The 14,468-nt window shown below is 34.5% G+C and overlaps 1 protein-coding gene across 9 annotated transcripts in view; it reads left to right on the forward strand.

The window, feature by feature from the left end:
- Positions 1-14,468, forward strand: part of CFAP69 (cilia and flagella associated protein 69) — a 56,962-nt gene that overhangs the window by 8,158 nt on the left and 34,336 nt on the right. For 2 of the 9 annotated variants that reach the window (XM_013979666.2, XM_005667581.3), the window contains exons 2-6: positions 1,474-1,533; positions 3,434-3,499; positions 6,311-6,420; positions 9,247-9,323; positions 12,402-12,500. In XM_013979666.2, coding sequence (XP_013835120.2) covers positions 1,474-1,533; positions 3,434-3,499; positions 6,311-6,420; positions 9,247-9,323; positions 12,402-12,500 — 412 coding nt within the window. Of the gene's footprint in view, positions 1-1,473; positions 1,539-3,433; positions 3,500-6,310; positions 6,421-6,516; positions 6,619-9,246; positions 9,324-12,401; positions 12,501-14,468 lie in introns of those variants that run through there. The other 7 variants (XM_021063362.1, XM_013979667.2, XM_021063361.1 and 4 more) reach the window with 7 other exon arrangements.

Here is a 14,468-nt window from a genome sequence, read left to right on the forward strand (position 1 = left end):
GAAGGAAACAAACAAGATTGGGATAGCTTCACTCATATAATGGGAGTAGCAATATTGATATATCATTTGAATTAAAGAAGATGCCATGCTGCAAATCATTAATCCCTGAGATATATACAACCAAAACTGCAGTTAGAATTTGGAGATTTCTGTATCATCATAAATACTTAAACTTTGGATGATAACACCTCCTGTTTCCTTCCCCATTTACCTGTAAATAAGGTTGTCAGGCCCAGTGTTTGGTGCTGGGAGGGCCAGAAAACAAAAGTCCTTGCCTTCCAGTGAACTTTGGGGTAGGGTGCAATAGGGGATGAGGAGTAAACCATTTTAGAATAAGGTGACTAGCATTGCAATGGCTTTATGCTCAGGGTGCTTGGGAGCATAGAGGAGGGACATTTGTTGTATCTTTTTCATCCCTTGGTGTGGCAACATCTGAGCCTGTCTTGAAGGACCTGTGGCGGGGGTTAACCAAGGAGAGGAATAGAAGTGTAACAACATAAATGAAAACAGAGGAGGGGGTGAGGGCATTAGTGGAGAGTCATTGAATGACTTAGACGTGTTGTGCTCAGATTTGGGTTTTACTGTTCTGACCAAAAGTAGAGGATGGTGTTTAAGGGTGCAAGAGCAGAGGCAGGGAGAACAGTAGGAAAGCTTCACAACCGAGTGAGAGATGAGAAGTGAATAAATCATTAAGAAGGAATGGGCTCAGGAAATATATAAAAAGTAAAATCTGTAGAACTTGGCAGTTCCTGTTTTCTAATATGGACGAGGGTAAGACTTCTGGGAGAAAAGGTGTCTAGTTCAGGAAGGCAATCTCCTACTTATGGTTTAGAAGCTCGTCTTATGGGTATCTGCATAAGCAAACTCAGTGTCATGCGTATGAATGAACTATGAAACATGTATGAATGAGATCATTTTTATTCTTCAAAGCATGGAAGTACTAATATTCCAGATGTTCCCTTGGGCCCTGGGGGCCTAATGAAATTTAAAGACAATAAGGTTATAAGATAGGAGTTCCCACTGTGACTCAGTGCTAGCAAACCCAACTAGTATCCATGAGGATGTAGGTTCGATCCCTGGCCTTGCTCACTGGGCTAAGGATACGGTGTTGCTGTGAGCTGTGGTGTAAGTCACAGACCTGGGCTCAGATCCTGCGTTGATGTAGCTGTAGCTGTGGCCGGCAGCTGCAACTCCAATTTGACCCCTAGCCTGGGAAACTCCTTATGCCACAGGTGTGGGACTAAAAAAGCAAAAAAAAAAGAAAGAAAAGAAAGAAAGATTGATTATAATACTAGAATTCAAGAGGTTACTTTTTTTTTAAAACTCCCAAATTTATTTACTCAAGTCTCATCTGCTTTTCATTCTCCCCTCACTTTTTGTCATATTACCAAGAGATGATATATAAAAATAGTGTGTTTGATGTGATTTATTGATTCTTATGATGTAGAATACTATGTGTTTTATATTTTTTAGGGTGTTTTCAAGTCTATGGACCTAAATCGTGTCATCAAACTCCTTGAAGAGACTGATGAAGTAAGGTTTGAGAAAATATTTCTCTATTTCACTTAGAAACTGTGATTTCCTTGAAAGTAAAATGTATTCCCTTAAATGTAATACTCATTTCTCTCCTTTTGTTGAAAACATTTCAAATAGTATATGTCTTATATGGAAGGACTGTTTAAATTTAGTATTTATATTTAGCCTAGTAGGGAAGCTGGAAAAGAATAGATTTGGGTTTCATGGGATGGACAGATCAATGGTAGATATAAACAGAAGGAATCATAGAAGTAGAGAAAGACTCATGTAGACTCTGTTAATTGCTTATTATTATGTAGGATATGAGCACAAAGGTAGAAAAAGTATCACAATGCAGTATTTAAAATTTTCTGATATAAAATCAGGATATATACATACACATACACAGTCATAAGTAATTTATTTTGAGAGAACTCATACTGAATGTAATGAAAATAATGATACAAGATTCAAAATTGAGAGTTTAGGCATTGAGAGAAAGGATAATAAATGCATATGCATACCTGTTTACAGAACACCCTCCTAATACTATTCAAGAATTGACTAAATGCCTAAAAAAGCCAGTATACACTATAAAATTACTGCAGGATGAAGTCTGCATACTTTCAATAAGTGGGAAATGGGCTGATCATAGTGGAACAAATCAAAACAATGTCCTGTGTTTAGCAGGCACAAAAATTTAGTCATTGTTTTAACATTTTTTAGTCTCTACATTTTTACACAGAAGAAAAAACACAAAATGATGTCTTTATAAGAATAATGTATTTTTAATTGGCTATGGTTATCGTGAAAGTTATTTTTAATTGTGAATATATTGGAAGGGTTTTTTTTTTTTTTCTTTTTTTGCTTTTTAGGGCTGCACCCACAGCATATGGAGGTTCCCAGGCTAGGGATTGAATTGGAGCTACAGCTGCCGGCCTTCACCACAGCCACAGCCACAGCAAGGCCAGATCCAAGCAGTGTCTGCCACCTACACCACAGCTCACAGCAACGCTGGATTTTTAACCCAGCGAAGCCAAGGGTCAAACCCGAAACCTCATAGTTCCTAGTCGATTTGTTTCCACTGCGCCACGATGGGAACCTCCTATATCTGCAGTTTTTAAAAAAGGAAATCCAACTACATGATGCTCCTACTAGCTGTTAAATAAGGGTAGGCAAAAATAAATAAATAAATAAATAAATAAATAAATAAATAAATAAATACAATGCATATCTATATATCTATGGATATATAGGTATATATATATATTCTATAGCTTCTCACAAACAATTTAAGAGGGTTAAAAGGACAGAGTGATTTAGTGATGAAAATGCATCACTATACAGGTTTTTGTTTTGTTTTGCTTTGTTTTGTTTTAATTGGCCAAAGACAGTTTGAGCCATTGCATTGGACATATTTTAGAGGTTAAAAATACAATTTCTGGAGTCAGATTGCCAAATTTGACTTCTACCATCACCATTTATTAGCTGTGTGATTTTGGATAACTACTTAGTGTTTAAGATTGAGTTTCCTATTCTGGAAAAGAGAGATAGTAAAAGTACCTTCCTAATAGGGTTGTTTTGAAGATTAATGAGATGGCATGCATATACAGTGCTAAATGGTACATGGCATAGAAAAATGCTCAACATAAAACTTTGGTATTATTAATATATTTCTGGAAACAGTTACTAACTTTATGTTAACCTAGTTTTAATTCACAATTTCCTATTCAAATGTAAATAGTAGTTTATTTTTACCTTCACTGTTTGAGGAAACATTTTACAATGCTTACACTGTAATATAGTAATATAAGAATTACTTGATAACATGTCTACTTTCTTTTTACATTAAGGAAAAATTTTAAAATCTCAACAGAATTAATAGCATAAAAGAACTAAAATAGATAATTTGTTTTAGGATGATTTAGAAGATAAACAACTTATATCTGTCAAGAAAGTGGTGCAGTGTTATCAGAATGGACTTGTATCCTTTACTTATATGTGTATGTTTGTTTCCCATTGCTGCTGTAATAAACTACCACAAACTTTGCACCTTAAAACAACACAATTGGGAGTTCGCGTCGTGGCGCAGTGGTTAACGAATCCGACTAGGAGCCATGAGGTTGCGGGTACGCCAGAGCCACAGCAACACGGGATCCCAGCCACATCTGCCACCTACACCACAGCTCACAGCAACACTGGATCCTTAACCCACTGGGCAAGGCCAGGGATCTAACCTGCGTCCTCAAGGATACTAGCCAGATTCGTTTCCTCTGCACCACAATGGGAACTTCCACAAAATTATATTTTCTATCAGAGAATGTACAATTGAAGAAACAGTATAGTACAGTATTAACTGAGCAGATAGTGTCAGTTTCTATAGACTCAGAGAGACAGTGGATATATTTAGGAGGACTAAGAGTCTTGTTTCTATCAATTTACTTGAGTATTTGCACTGTCGGTAAGTTTCTTAACTTTTCCACCCTCATAAAATAGGGATGATAGCCCCTCATGAGGTTGCTAGGAAGACTAGATGAAATGATGTATGTGCAAGTGCTTGCTAATCTGAGAAACAACATTCTATAAATATACTATCCACAGTGAATATACCACTCCGATCAGAACATCATAGGAACCAGTGTCTCAAAACTATCGGTGCTTAAGAACCAGTTTGTTGTTGTTGTTGTTGTTAACATTTGCACATATATGCTATGGTAAAATGCAATGAAACTGTCACAGGAAGCTCTCACTTTCTGTAATCATTTTTCCACTTACTGGTAACATACAATTGCAGAACTGGCATGGTCCACTGATCACACCTTCAGTAGTATTGATCTAAATAATCTCCAACAGTTGTCCAGCCTGGTCTAAAGAAGATATCAGTCTCTAATATTATCTTGTTTTAGTATTTCAAAACACCTTAAGCCTCCCATTCAGGGAAATGTGCCTTATGATTGTATCTAATTCTTTTCTTATCTTATTTTAGCTTTATTTTATATAGATTTGTTGGGTCAGCCAGTTACCTGAGGGCTCGTGGATATCATGCACTATTTACTGGTAGCCAGGAAAGAAAGTGTGCTAGCAACTGATTTCCAATCTTAACCTCATAATTCAATACCTCCAATATTTTTTCTTCTGTTGGTTAGAGAGTTGGTGGTAATGGCTCTGTTTCTGAATGCCTTTAGTAGGCTGGCTTTAGAGGTTATGAAACATAAAGCGAAGTTAAGTTAGAGAGGTATCTAACTTAGAAGTCATTTCTCTAGGAAATTAATTGAGGTGTGTATTTCTAATATATCCAGTTCTCCCATCTTTTCCTAAGAAGCTCCTAGAAAGAGACTAGAAGTAATCAGATTCAGTTAAGAAGTGCAAGTCACAGCTACCATGTTCTCTTAACTATAAAACAAAATCTGTGAAATTTATTTATGTACCAGATGGGTTTTTTAAATAGGTAAAATAAAAAAGTGCTTTTACCTGAAGATCTACAGAGGGTATATTTTGCATTCCTATACAATGGAATATTACTTCAGCCATAAAAGGACAAAATAATGCCATTTGCACAACATGGATGCAACTAGAGATTCTCATACTAAATGAAGTAGGTTGGAAAGGGAAAGACAAATACCATATGATATTTCTTATAGGTGGAATCTAAAATATGGAACAAATGATTCTATCTGCCAAATAGAAACAGATCACAGACATGGAGAGCAGACCTGTGGTTGCCAGAGGGGAGGGGGGAGGGATTGGGATAGATGGGGGGTTTACGGTTGGTAGATGCAAACTATTACATTTAGAATAGATAAGCAATGGGGTGCTCTATACAGCACAGGGAACTATGTCCAATCTCTTGATTTAGACCATGATGGAAGACAGTATAAAAAAAGAATATATATATATATATATATATATATATATATGTATGACTGGGTCACTGTGATATACAGCAGAAATTGAAGGAATATTGTAAATCAACCATACTTTAATTTAAAAAACTAGGTTTTTTTTTTTCTTTTCAGGAACTAGTTTTAAATAAAATAAAATCTCAACAAATTTAAACCTCAAAACATGAAAATGTACCTGAGTGGAGTTCCTGTTGTGGTTTAGTGGGTTAAGAACCCAAGTAGTGTCCATAAGGATGTGAGTTTGATCCCTGGCCCTGCTCAGTGGGTTAGAGATCCAGCACTGCTATGAGCTGCAGTGTAGGTCCCAGACATAGCTCATATGGCTGTGGCTCTGGCATAGGCCAGCAGTTATAGCTCCAATTCAACACCTAGCCAGGGAACTTCCATATGCTGCACCTGAAAAAAAAAAAAAAAAAAAGAAAGAAAGAAAAGAAAATGCACCAGAGTTATGTTAACAACGTAATGCAGAAAGTAAGGGAGGTTTGGTTTGCTTATTCCCAAACAGTTTATATTTTGTATGCGGATGGGTGGGGAGAAAGGGTATAATTGAGTCATTAAGTTAATTTTTTCAGTGTGTTATTATTACCAATAATAAATTATTATTCAACTAAATACATGGTGCAGTAGTTGGTAATCAAATTCTAAAGGTATGGTAAGAGGAAAAAAAATAATAAAAAATAATTTGGATAAGAGGTTATTGAGACAAAAATTAAGTAATAGTCCTTAAACATGTTTCTAAGTTTTCCTTTTTACATTTCAAAATTAGTATAATTAAAACAGGGTCAACCACATTATCAAGATGGATAGGATTCTGTAGACTTTCCTTGCAGAATTATTATAAAGAATATGTTAACAAAAGTCTTAATTTTATTTCTTAACTAAAAATATTCAAGCCCCTAAGAGATTTAGCACGAATATTTAAAATTCTGAATCTGTGTGCAGGAAAAATTAAAAAACAGCCCCATTTTCTAGAACCTGCATTTAATATCCTAAAATTATGTAGGTAAGTTGGTTTTTTTAAACTTTATTTTACATTAGCATGCAGTATTTCATGTTTATTTTATATTACAAAAATATTATGCCTTATGGTATGACAAAGTGATATAGAACTCAAGAAACTTGACTTGGTCACTTGATTCCAGCAGCTGTTATCTCAAAGTTAGTCCATCTTATTGTAGGGTTGGCCACAAGAGATTAAACTGTAAGTATATTAAAATGTTTTCTCATAATAAATTGCTCTCAAGCGAATGATTAATGTGAGATAACACCAAGAAATTTTAATATTTTTAGAGAATCTTTGTAGAAACTTATGGGAGTACTTAATAGTTTTTATCTAGTTTTTTCCATCTCTTTAGAAAACTTGACTCTCAAAGACATACTGGGTTCTGTGTCATGGTTTATTTGATCTTCCAAATCTGAATAAAGAATGTCTTATCAATTGATTTTGGTAAATATATTTCAAAATGTAAACTAGAAGTCAGAATTATAAAAGTCAGAAGTCAGAATTTATATATTCCATCCTCTGTACTGCTGTTTTCCCAACCATTTTGGGGGAACTGGGAATATTTTTTTGCTTCCTTGCTACCACATAGTGGCTAATCAAGATATGTATCAAAATATGTTTGTAGATTTCAATATAACATAGTAGAGGAAATTTCTTAAACTAGGAATAAACTTTTCTGACAATTTAACCTAAACCTTTCTACCAATTTAACTTTTTAAATAGTGTGTTTTAAATAGTTATAATTCTATAAATAATAGAATTAGTAAGACACATGGTAGGTTTATCTCTCACTTTCAGATTTAGCAGCAATAATATTTACAGTTTTATAACTAAATACATTTAAGTTTTTTGGTATCAGAACAAATAGTCAAAAACCATTTTTTGAATGCCCTTACCACACCTTACTTTTTAACACAGACCATGAAAAATAAAGAAATAAATTCTTGCCCTGGTGCTCTAAAGGAACCTTAATGTACTAATTGGCAATTATTGTTATGCTGATGTGAGATTGTATTATGTAGAACACTTTCAAATTTTGACACTGTGGAGTTCCCATCCTGGCTCATCGGAAACGAATCTGACTAGCAACCATGAGGACACAGGTTCGATCCCTAGCCTTGCTCAGTAGGTTAAGGATCTGGCATTGCTGTGGCTGTGGTGTAGGCTGGCAGTTGTAGCTCAAATTCAGTCCCTAGCCTGGGAACTTCCATACGCCCGGATGTGATCCTAAAAAGACAAAAAAAAAAAAAAAAAAAAAAAAACCCAAAAAACAAATTTTGACACTGCAAATCCTAGAACACCAGGTTTTGTATGTTTTAGTTGCAACATCATTGTTCCTACAGATGTCCACCAAGAACTGGCTCTCTATGAAGGCTGTGACTGAATGTTTCATGGCAAAATATGATAAATCTTTTTGAATTGCACTCTTTATTTTCCTTCATATTTCATAATTACTCAAGTTATTTTTCTTTTTTACTTTCCTAATTTCTACTTTTATCCTGCATTTTTCTGCACCACACCCTCACTCAATTCCCTTTTCAGGACTTTTTTGGGAGAAAAAACATTGAAAATAGAAAAATAAAATCAAGCCCTCTGTTTTGGACTCTAAGTAGAATGTTTTTCTCAGTACATCAGAAGCATAATGCTTATTTTTTTCATAAAATTTTTGGTGGAAAACTCTTCCAATACTCTATCTTTTAGATTGTTTCCTTTGGTTAAAAAAAAAAAAAAAGGTAAAAATTTGAGGACAAGGACAACTAGATTTAGCATTCTTCCCTTGAGAGATGCAACAGTGAGCTGGATAACAAGTAATAAACTACTAATTTCAAATGAAAAATTCTAACAAACACTAGAAATGAACCTCTATGGCATTTATAAAATTGTCCTTTTCATACTCTGCCCTTAAACTATCTTTTAATTCCAATTGACCTATATACATCTACATGTATGTTATAGTTCTAAGTGCTGTTTTTCAACCACTTGGTTAATTTGTCTTGAAAAACATGAATTAAAAGTCCCATATATAAGATCTGAACTCTTAAAATGCCAAAATAGTGTATATTTTATATTTAATAAGTGACTTTTATCTCTCCTCTGACATTTATACTAGTGACCTAGGTTCAAGTGCCCTGTACTTTGTAATCTGTAAATTAATTATTTTCAAATAACTTTGGTCATATTAGCTGTGAAATATTTTTCTAATATAATTAATATTTGTTAACTTGAATTCTTTAGTGTCTCAAAAAGTATATTTATTATTTTGTGGATGGTAACTCATCTAGTTACTAAGTGAAAGGTCACTGACCTATAAGAACAAATAGACCCTTGATCTATTAACCAGAGTTTCAAAAATGTTAGAAAAAGCCTTTGAATAGCCTTTAAGTTATGAGTAAGCCTCAATCTGTGATTTGTATCGAATTCTTCAATGTCTTCCTAATTTTGCAGGTAAAATCTATTATTATTTTGCCTGCAGAGAGAAGGGATTCTTAAGGTTTCTTTCTTTCTTTCTTTCTTTCTTTCTTTCTTTCTTTCTTTCTTTCTTTCTTTCTTTCTTTCTTTTTTTTTTTTAAGGTAGTATTGCAAGATGGCTTTTTAACCCTGGCCTTCTATGTCCATCTCTCTTCATTTTTACAAACTTATTTTATTTTATTGTGGTCAGCTAGTTAGAAACACAAAAATATTTTTGATACTTGTTGATTCTACAGGGCTAAAGGATAGGATATTATCCTCATATTAATCTTTAGAAATTTTCCTCTACTCTGCAAATGATGCTTCAATTAGTGACTTCATTAAACATAACTTGTATATTCTTGATTCTTATTGAAGCTTGCCATTTTTGAAAAAGAAAGTATCGGATGAAATAACATATGCTGAAGATACTGCTAATTCAATTGCACTTCTGGGTGAGTAAAGATTTCCTTAAGCTAGAGAGGTGTAACATAACGATAGACCCTACTGACAACAAGGAATTACTTCTTCCACTAAGTTTCACTAAGAATACTTCTCCAAATCTAGGCTCTCTTGTTTTCTGGTTGGGAATTAATCATAATGTGCTTGGTGATAATTTTTGTATTGCCTTCCACTCAGGTGTCTCATGACACCAACAGTATTAAGTATAAGGACTGGCGGAAACTTCTTTGCACTTGTCTTGATGTTATGTACTTAGTTCAATGAAATGTTTACCATTTTTTGTAAATCAGAAGTATGTGTCCCTCTTTTTCAGTAATCACAAAAATGATTTAAACTTTGAACTCCAATAACTAATTGCTTGAATCTAACTGAATACTAGGATTGACTGGGGGCCAAATTATTCATTAAATAATTTGAAGTCTTAAAATCATAAAATGGTGGAATATTAGAAACTTTAGTATAGTATACATAAAGGTGCTTGTGTTTTATATACAAAAATATGCAGGTACTGTATTTAGGTAATTGCACAATTTTCTAAGAAAGAAAATAATAATTTCCTAGAAATGAGATCAAACACTATAGCTCCTTGAATCAGCCCCTACATGACAGAATGTTCCCAAAATAACTCCTATATTAAATTTATACTTATTAAGTCTTTGTGTAGAAGAAATAAAACCTACACAATTGCCCTAACAAATAAAAAATAAATATTTCCTGAATAGTTGTTCTGAGCATTATACTCCATAGTGAAAGATGATAGAAACTAGCAATTAAAAGGTATTTAAAATGTTTAACATAGACGCTAACATTTTTATATCTAAATAAGTTTCATAGTCCTCAACTGTAGATACTTTGGGAAAACTTATTATGGCCTAAAGTGGGTAAAGAAGGTGTCAAGGAAATTAGAATAACTATGGGGAGTTAGATAAGATGAAGCAAGCAGGCTGGAAGCCAATGGGAAACTTTAATTCTGTGAATCTCTATCATCAATGGAAATTTACAGTGAGATGCCAACCCAGAAGAGGACATGATAGTATTAATAGATAAAAAGTGTAGATTTGGTTGATAACATTTTAAAAATGCCTCTGTTGCCCTTACATGGCCCTTACATGGCTGTTTCTTACCGTGTCACTCAGCTCTTTGCTGAATGCCTGCCTAACAGAACACATTACTGTGAGGGCAGTATCAACTCTTAGCTTAAAATGAACTCCTTTTACTGATTGCTTACTGCAAGTACCACTGTTCTATCCCTTATTTTTTTTAATGGCTGGATACATGAGTTTAAACTAAAATAATTTTTGTAGTATAAAGTGTTGAACAAAGGCTCTTCATTTTTACTGATATTTCCAGTTTCTACTATATTCTAATAAGTTATATTACTTTTTCTTCTAAATGATAGATATTTCTGACTTAAAAGCAGGATTCTGGATCAAGTTCAATGTTATTTAATTACATTTGGTTTTCTGTAAACCATGTCACTTGTAAGCACAGTAATAAAGGATTTGTCATGTGAAAAAAAAAAAAAAGGATTCTGGAAACACAGGAAGGAAAAAGTTGGTACTCTGCCTTGAGATTATAAAACAGGAAACTATGAGAAATGATCTCAATTTATTAGGAACTAAAAGGGTGGAGAAGCAGATGAGAAACCTTAGAATTTCCCATAAACATGAACATTTGGCTAGTTTTGTTGGAAAATTTAGTTATTCCTGTTGCCTAATTTAAAAAAAAAAATATAGTGAGTTTTCAGCTTCAAAGGTTGGGTCCAAAACAATGAAAAGAATAATCTTGAAACTTTTTTTTTTTTTGAGTGCTGTCTTTTGGAGATAGATTCTCCAAAAGCCAGGATGAGTCTTTCCTACATGCTCCCTCCTTCTGTCTGCTTGGCATCCGCACTCAGTGACCATGCCCAGAGATGAAGATCATTCAAGGCCCAATGCAAAATGCAAGTCCTCAGGGAACACCTAATTATCTCCTTCCCTCAGAGAATCCAAGCAGATCTGGTTCAAGTCCTGAAGCTGACACTTCAGGTGCTAATTGTCCTCAGGCTCCCAGAGGGCACAGATCATTTCCAGAAACCCACAGACCATTTTCAGATTTTCTGAGGATCATACCTGTAGTACTTCACCAGAGCAAATACAATCCAGTTTGAAGTGAAGGCTGAAGCCAAGTCAGAAGTTGTTTAGATATGACTGGAAAAGAATCCTCCCAATCCTCCTCCCCACCACAATAACTGGAACATAAAACTATTACCTGCAGGGCAAAGACTGCCTAGAAACTCGCTGTCTTCCAGTCTATCAGCAAACTGAAAAGTAGAGCTCCCTTGGAGCTTTTCTAAGCAAACGATGTATTATTTGAGGTATCATATCAGAGTCTCTCTACTTAGGGAGAAAAAGTCTTAGTCCTTTTCTCATACTAACTTATTTCATTCTCACAGTACTAGTTAAAGTAGTAAATACCATTATACCATTTTATAGATGAGAAAACCTAAGACACAAGTTTACACATGTAGTAAGTGGCCTAGCCAGGATTCAATTTTAGACAATCTGGTCCCAGATAAATGGTATGCTACTATTTACCATTCTTCCTGAGAAGGAGAGGCTAAGTTGATTGAGGGGCCAAATAAGGATAGAGATCCCAGGGTGTTTTGTGTGTGTGTGTATATAAAATTACATGATCCAGTGGTGAATCTCTGATGAGGATTTTTTTTTTTTTTTTTTTTTTTTGTCTTTTTTGTCTTTTGAGGGCCGCAGCTATGGCATATGGAGGTTCCCAGGCTAGGGGTCCAATTGGAGCTTTAGCCGCCAGCCTACGCCACAGCCACAGCAACGCCAGATCTGAGCGCATCTGCAACTCACACCACAGCTCATGGCAAAGCCAGATCCCTAACCCACTAAACAAGGAGAGGGATAGAACCCACAACCTCATGGTTCTTAGATTCGTCTCCACTGCGCCACGACGGGAACTCCTGATGAGGTTATTTTTAATAATCATGTTACTAACACTTTATGATTAAATTTGCACATAAACTTATGGCACTGTTATTAAATAGCATTTATTTATCTTTCTGGAAGGTGACTTAATGAAAATGCCGAGTTCTGAATTGAGAATACAAATTTGTAAGTGTATTATTAACTTTTATCATGCAGAACCACCAAAGAAGCATATTACAGGTAAAGTTTTCAATAGTCTTTCAGTAATAATTTATGTCTTTATAAAACAGAACATTCGGTCTCATTTCCCTTTGAACTTGGAAAGACACAGTGGGATCATAAATGAAACACATCAAAAACAGGTTCTTTTGGTAGTCTTAAGCTCTTCAGTCGTTTTTAAACAAAAAAATTTACATATGTTTCTTCAACTTTAGATTTGCATGATATTTTATTGTGATGCTAAAATTAATATCTGACAGAATTTTAAGTCATACCCAAATTAGTTTAATTATAATTACTATTAGTTAGTTATTTAATACTATTTATATTATTTATTATTTTCTAACATTTTATAATTATTCATAATATCTGTCCCATTCAATTAGATGTTAAATTCCTAATGCTAATAACATTGTCCACCATGGCTGAGAAAGGAGTTCTGCATGCTAGAGCTAAGAGTCTAAACATATAACGATAAAGTGAGTCACGCTGAAGTGGGTACTATCAAGAGGGGGCACTTGCAATGTGGGGGATGTAATGTTTTAGGACATACTTCCTACCTTCATAGTTTCTGTAATTTATAATCAATCTAGGAAAGGAGAGAAGATATTAAATATATTTTTAAAGTTATATGTTCTTACGATACGTGGCAATAAGGCTCTGGTAGAAAAAAAAAGATCATTTATGACTCTGGGAAAAAGGGAAGACATCTGAAGTAGAGAAATAAATAAAAAGATTATTAACTGTCAGATTTGAGCTATTGATGAAATAAACAGGCAGAAGCATTTGCTAAATAGTAGATGCTGGATACTAAAAGCAGAGACTAGAAACACAGGTTTGGAATTCACTCAAACAGAGATGAAAATTGAAACCCATCAAGGATTGAATTTTCCAAGAGATAAAGCATTTAATGGCAAGGGACCAAAATAGAAACACAGAGAGTGCCCATATTGAGATTTGGGGGGAAAAAATCCAGAGAAATTGGCAGTAAAAGAAGTTTCAAAGAGGAGAATGAAAAGCTAAAGACCGCCATGTCTTGTTTGCCAATGAATGAAATATTTGATGAAGGAAGAAGTGGTCTCAGTGTCAGATATATAGAGGCTCCTCTAATTGAGGAATGGAAATACCAGCTGATGTGGTATCTGAAAAGTTGTTCATCTTTGGCAGATCTTTTGCCATAAAGTGGTCAAAGCAGATACAGGACTAAAGAATGAAAGCATTGTGAGGATAGAGGCAGTGGTACTGAGGGGGTAGAGGCAGTGAATGCAGACTTATATTTTAAGATCAGATGGATAAGAAAAAAGAAGGAAGATAGAGAACAACTCAAATGGTAGCAAAATCAAAGAAACATATTTGGTTTTGTTGTTGTTTATAATTTTTAGGACAGGGTAAAATGAAGTTTTCCCCTATAGGCAGAGAAACAAGAAATTAGTACGTGGAAAATGGGAGGGTGAAAATTCCCAAAGAAAGCATAAGAGGATGGAATTAAGAGCACCAGCTTAGGGTTACTTTGGCAATATATCGGCTAACTTTTAAAGATTGAAACAAAGGGAAGCAAATGTTGTATAAGACAAGACAGAGGAGTTAAGCTGCAGAGAAGTGAGGCTGATGTTAATTTGATCAGACTCTGAAAATTAGGAAACTTAGACAATGCTCTTACTAGCTAGCCATCACACAGTTGGTTTCAGGTGATGGGTGTGGCTGGATATCTGGTATTACAGCTGAAAGTACTCAGCAGAGCAACTGTAAAAGACATAGGCCTGGACACAGGAATCAGGTCCATAAGCCTTAATATTACAATATCCTTCTATAGAAATACAAACTTGATATACGAAGATACAATAAATATAAAGTACATTTTGGTCCATGCATATGATGGACTATTGTGCAAATAAGAATCATGAATTGGGGAAATATTTTATAGGATGAGAAAAGGCTTAGATTGTTTAAAGGCTGCAATAGAATGTAAAATTCTTCATATAATATATT

The sequence above is a fragment of the Sus scrofa genome, chromosome 9, assembly GCF_000003025.6.
Source record: "Sus scrofa isolate TJ Tabasco breed Duroc chromosome 9, Sscrofa11.1, whole genome shotgun sequence".
NCBI lineage: Eukaryota > Metazoa > Chordata > Mammalia > Artiodactyla > Suidae > Sus > Sus scrofa.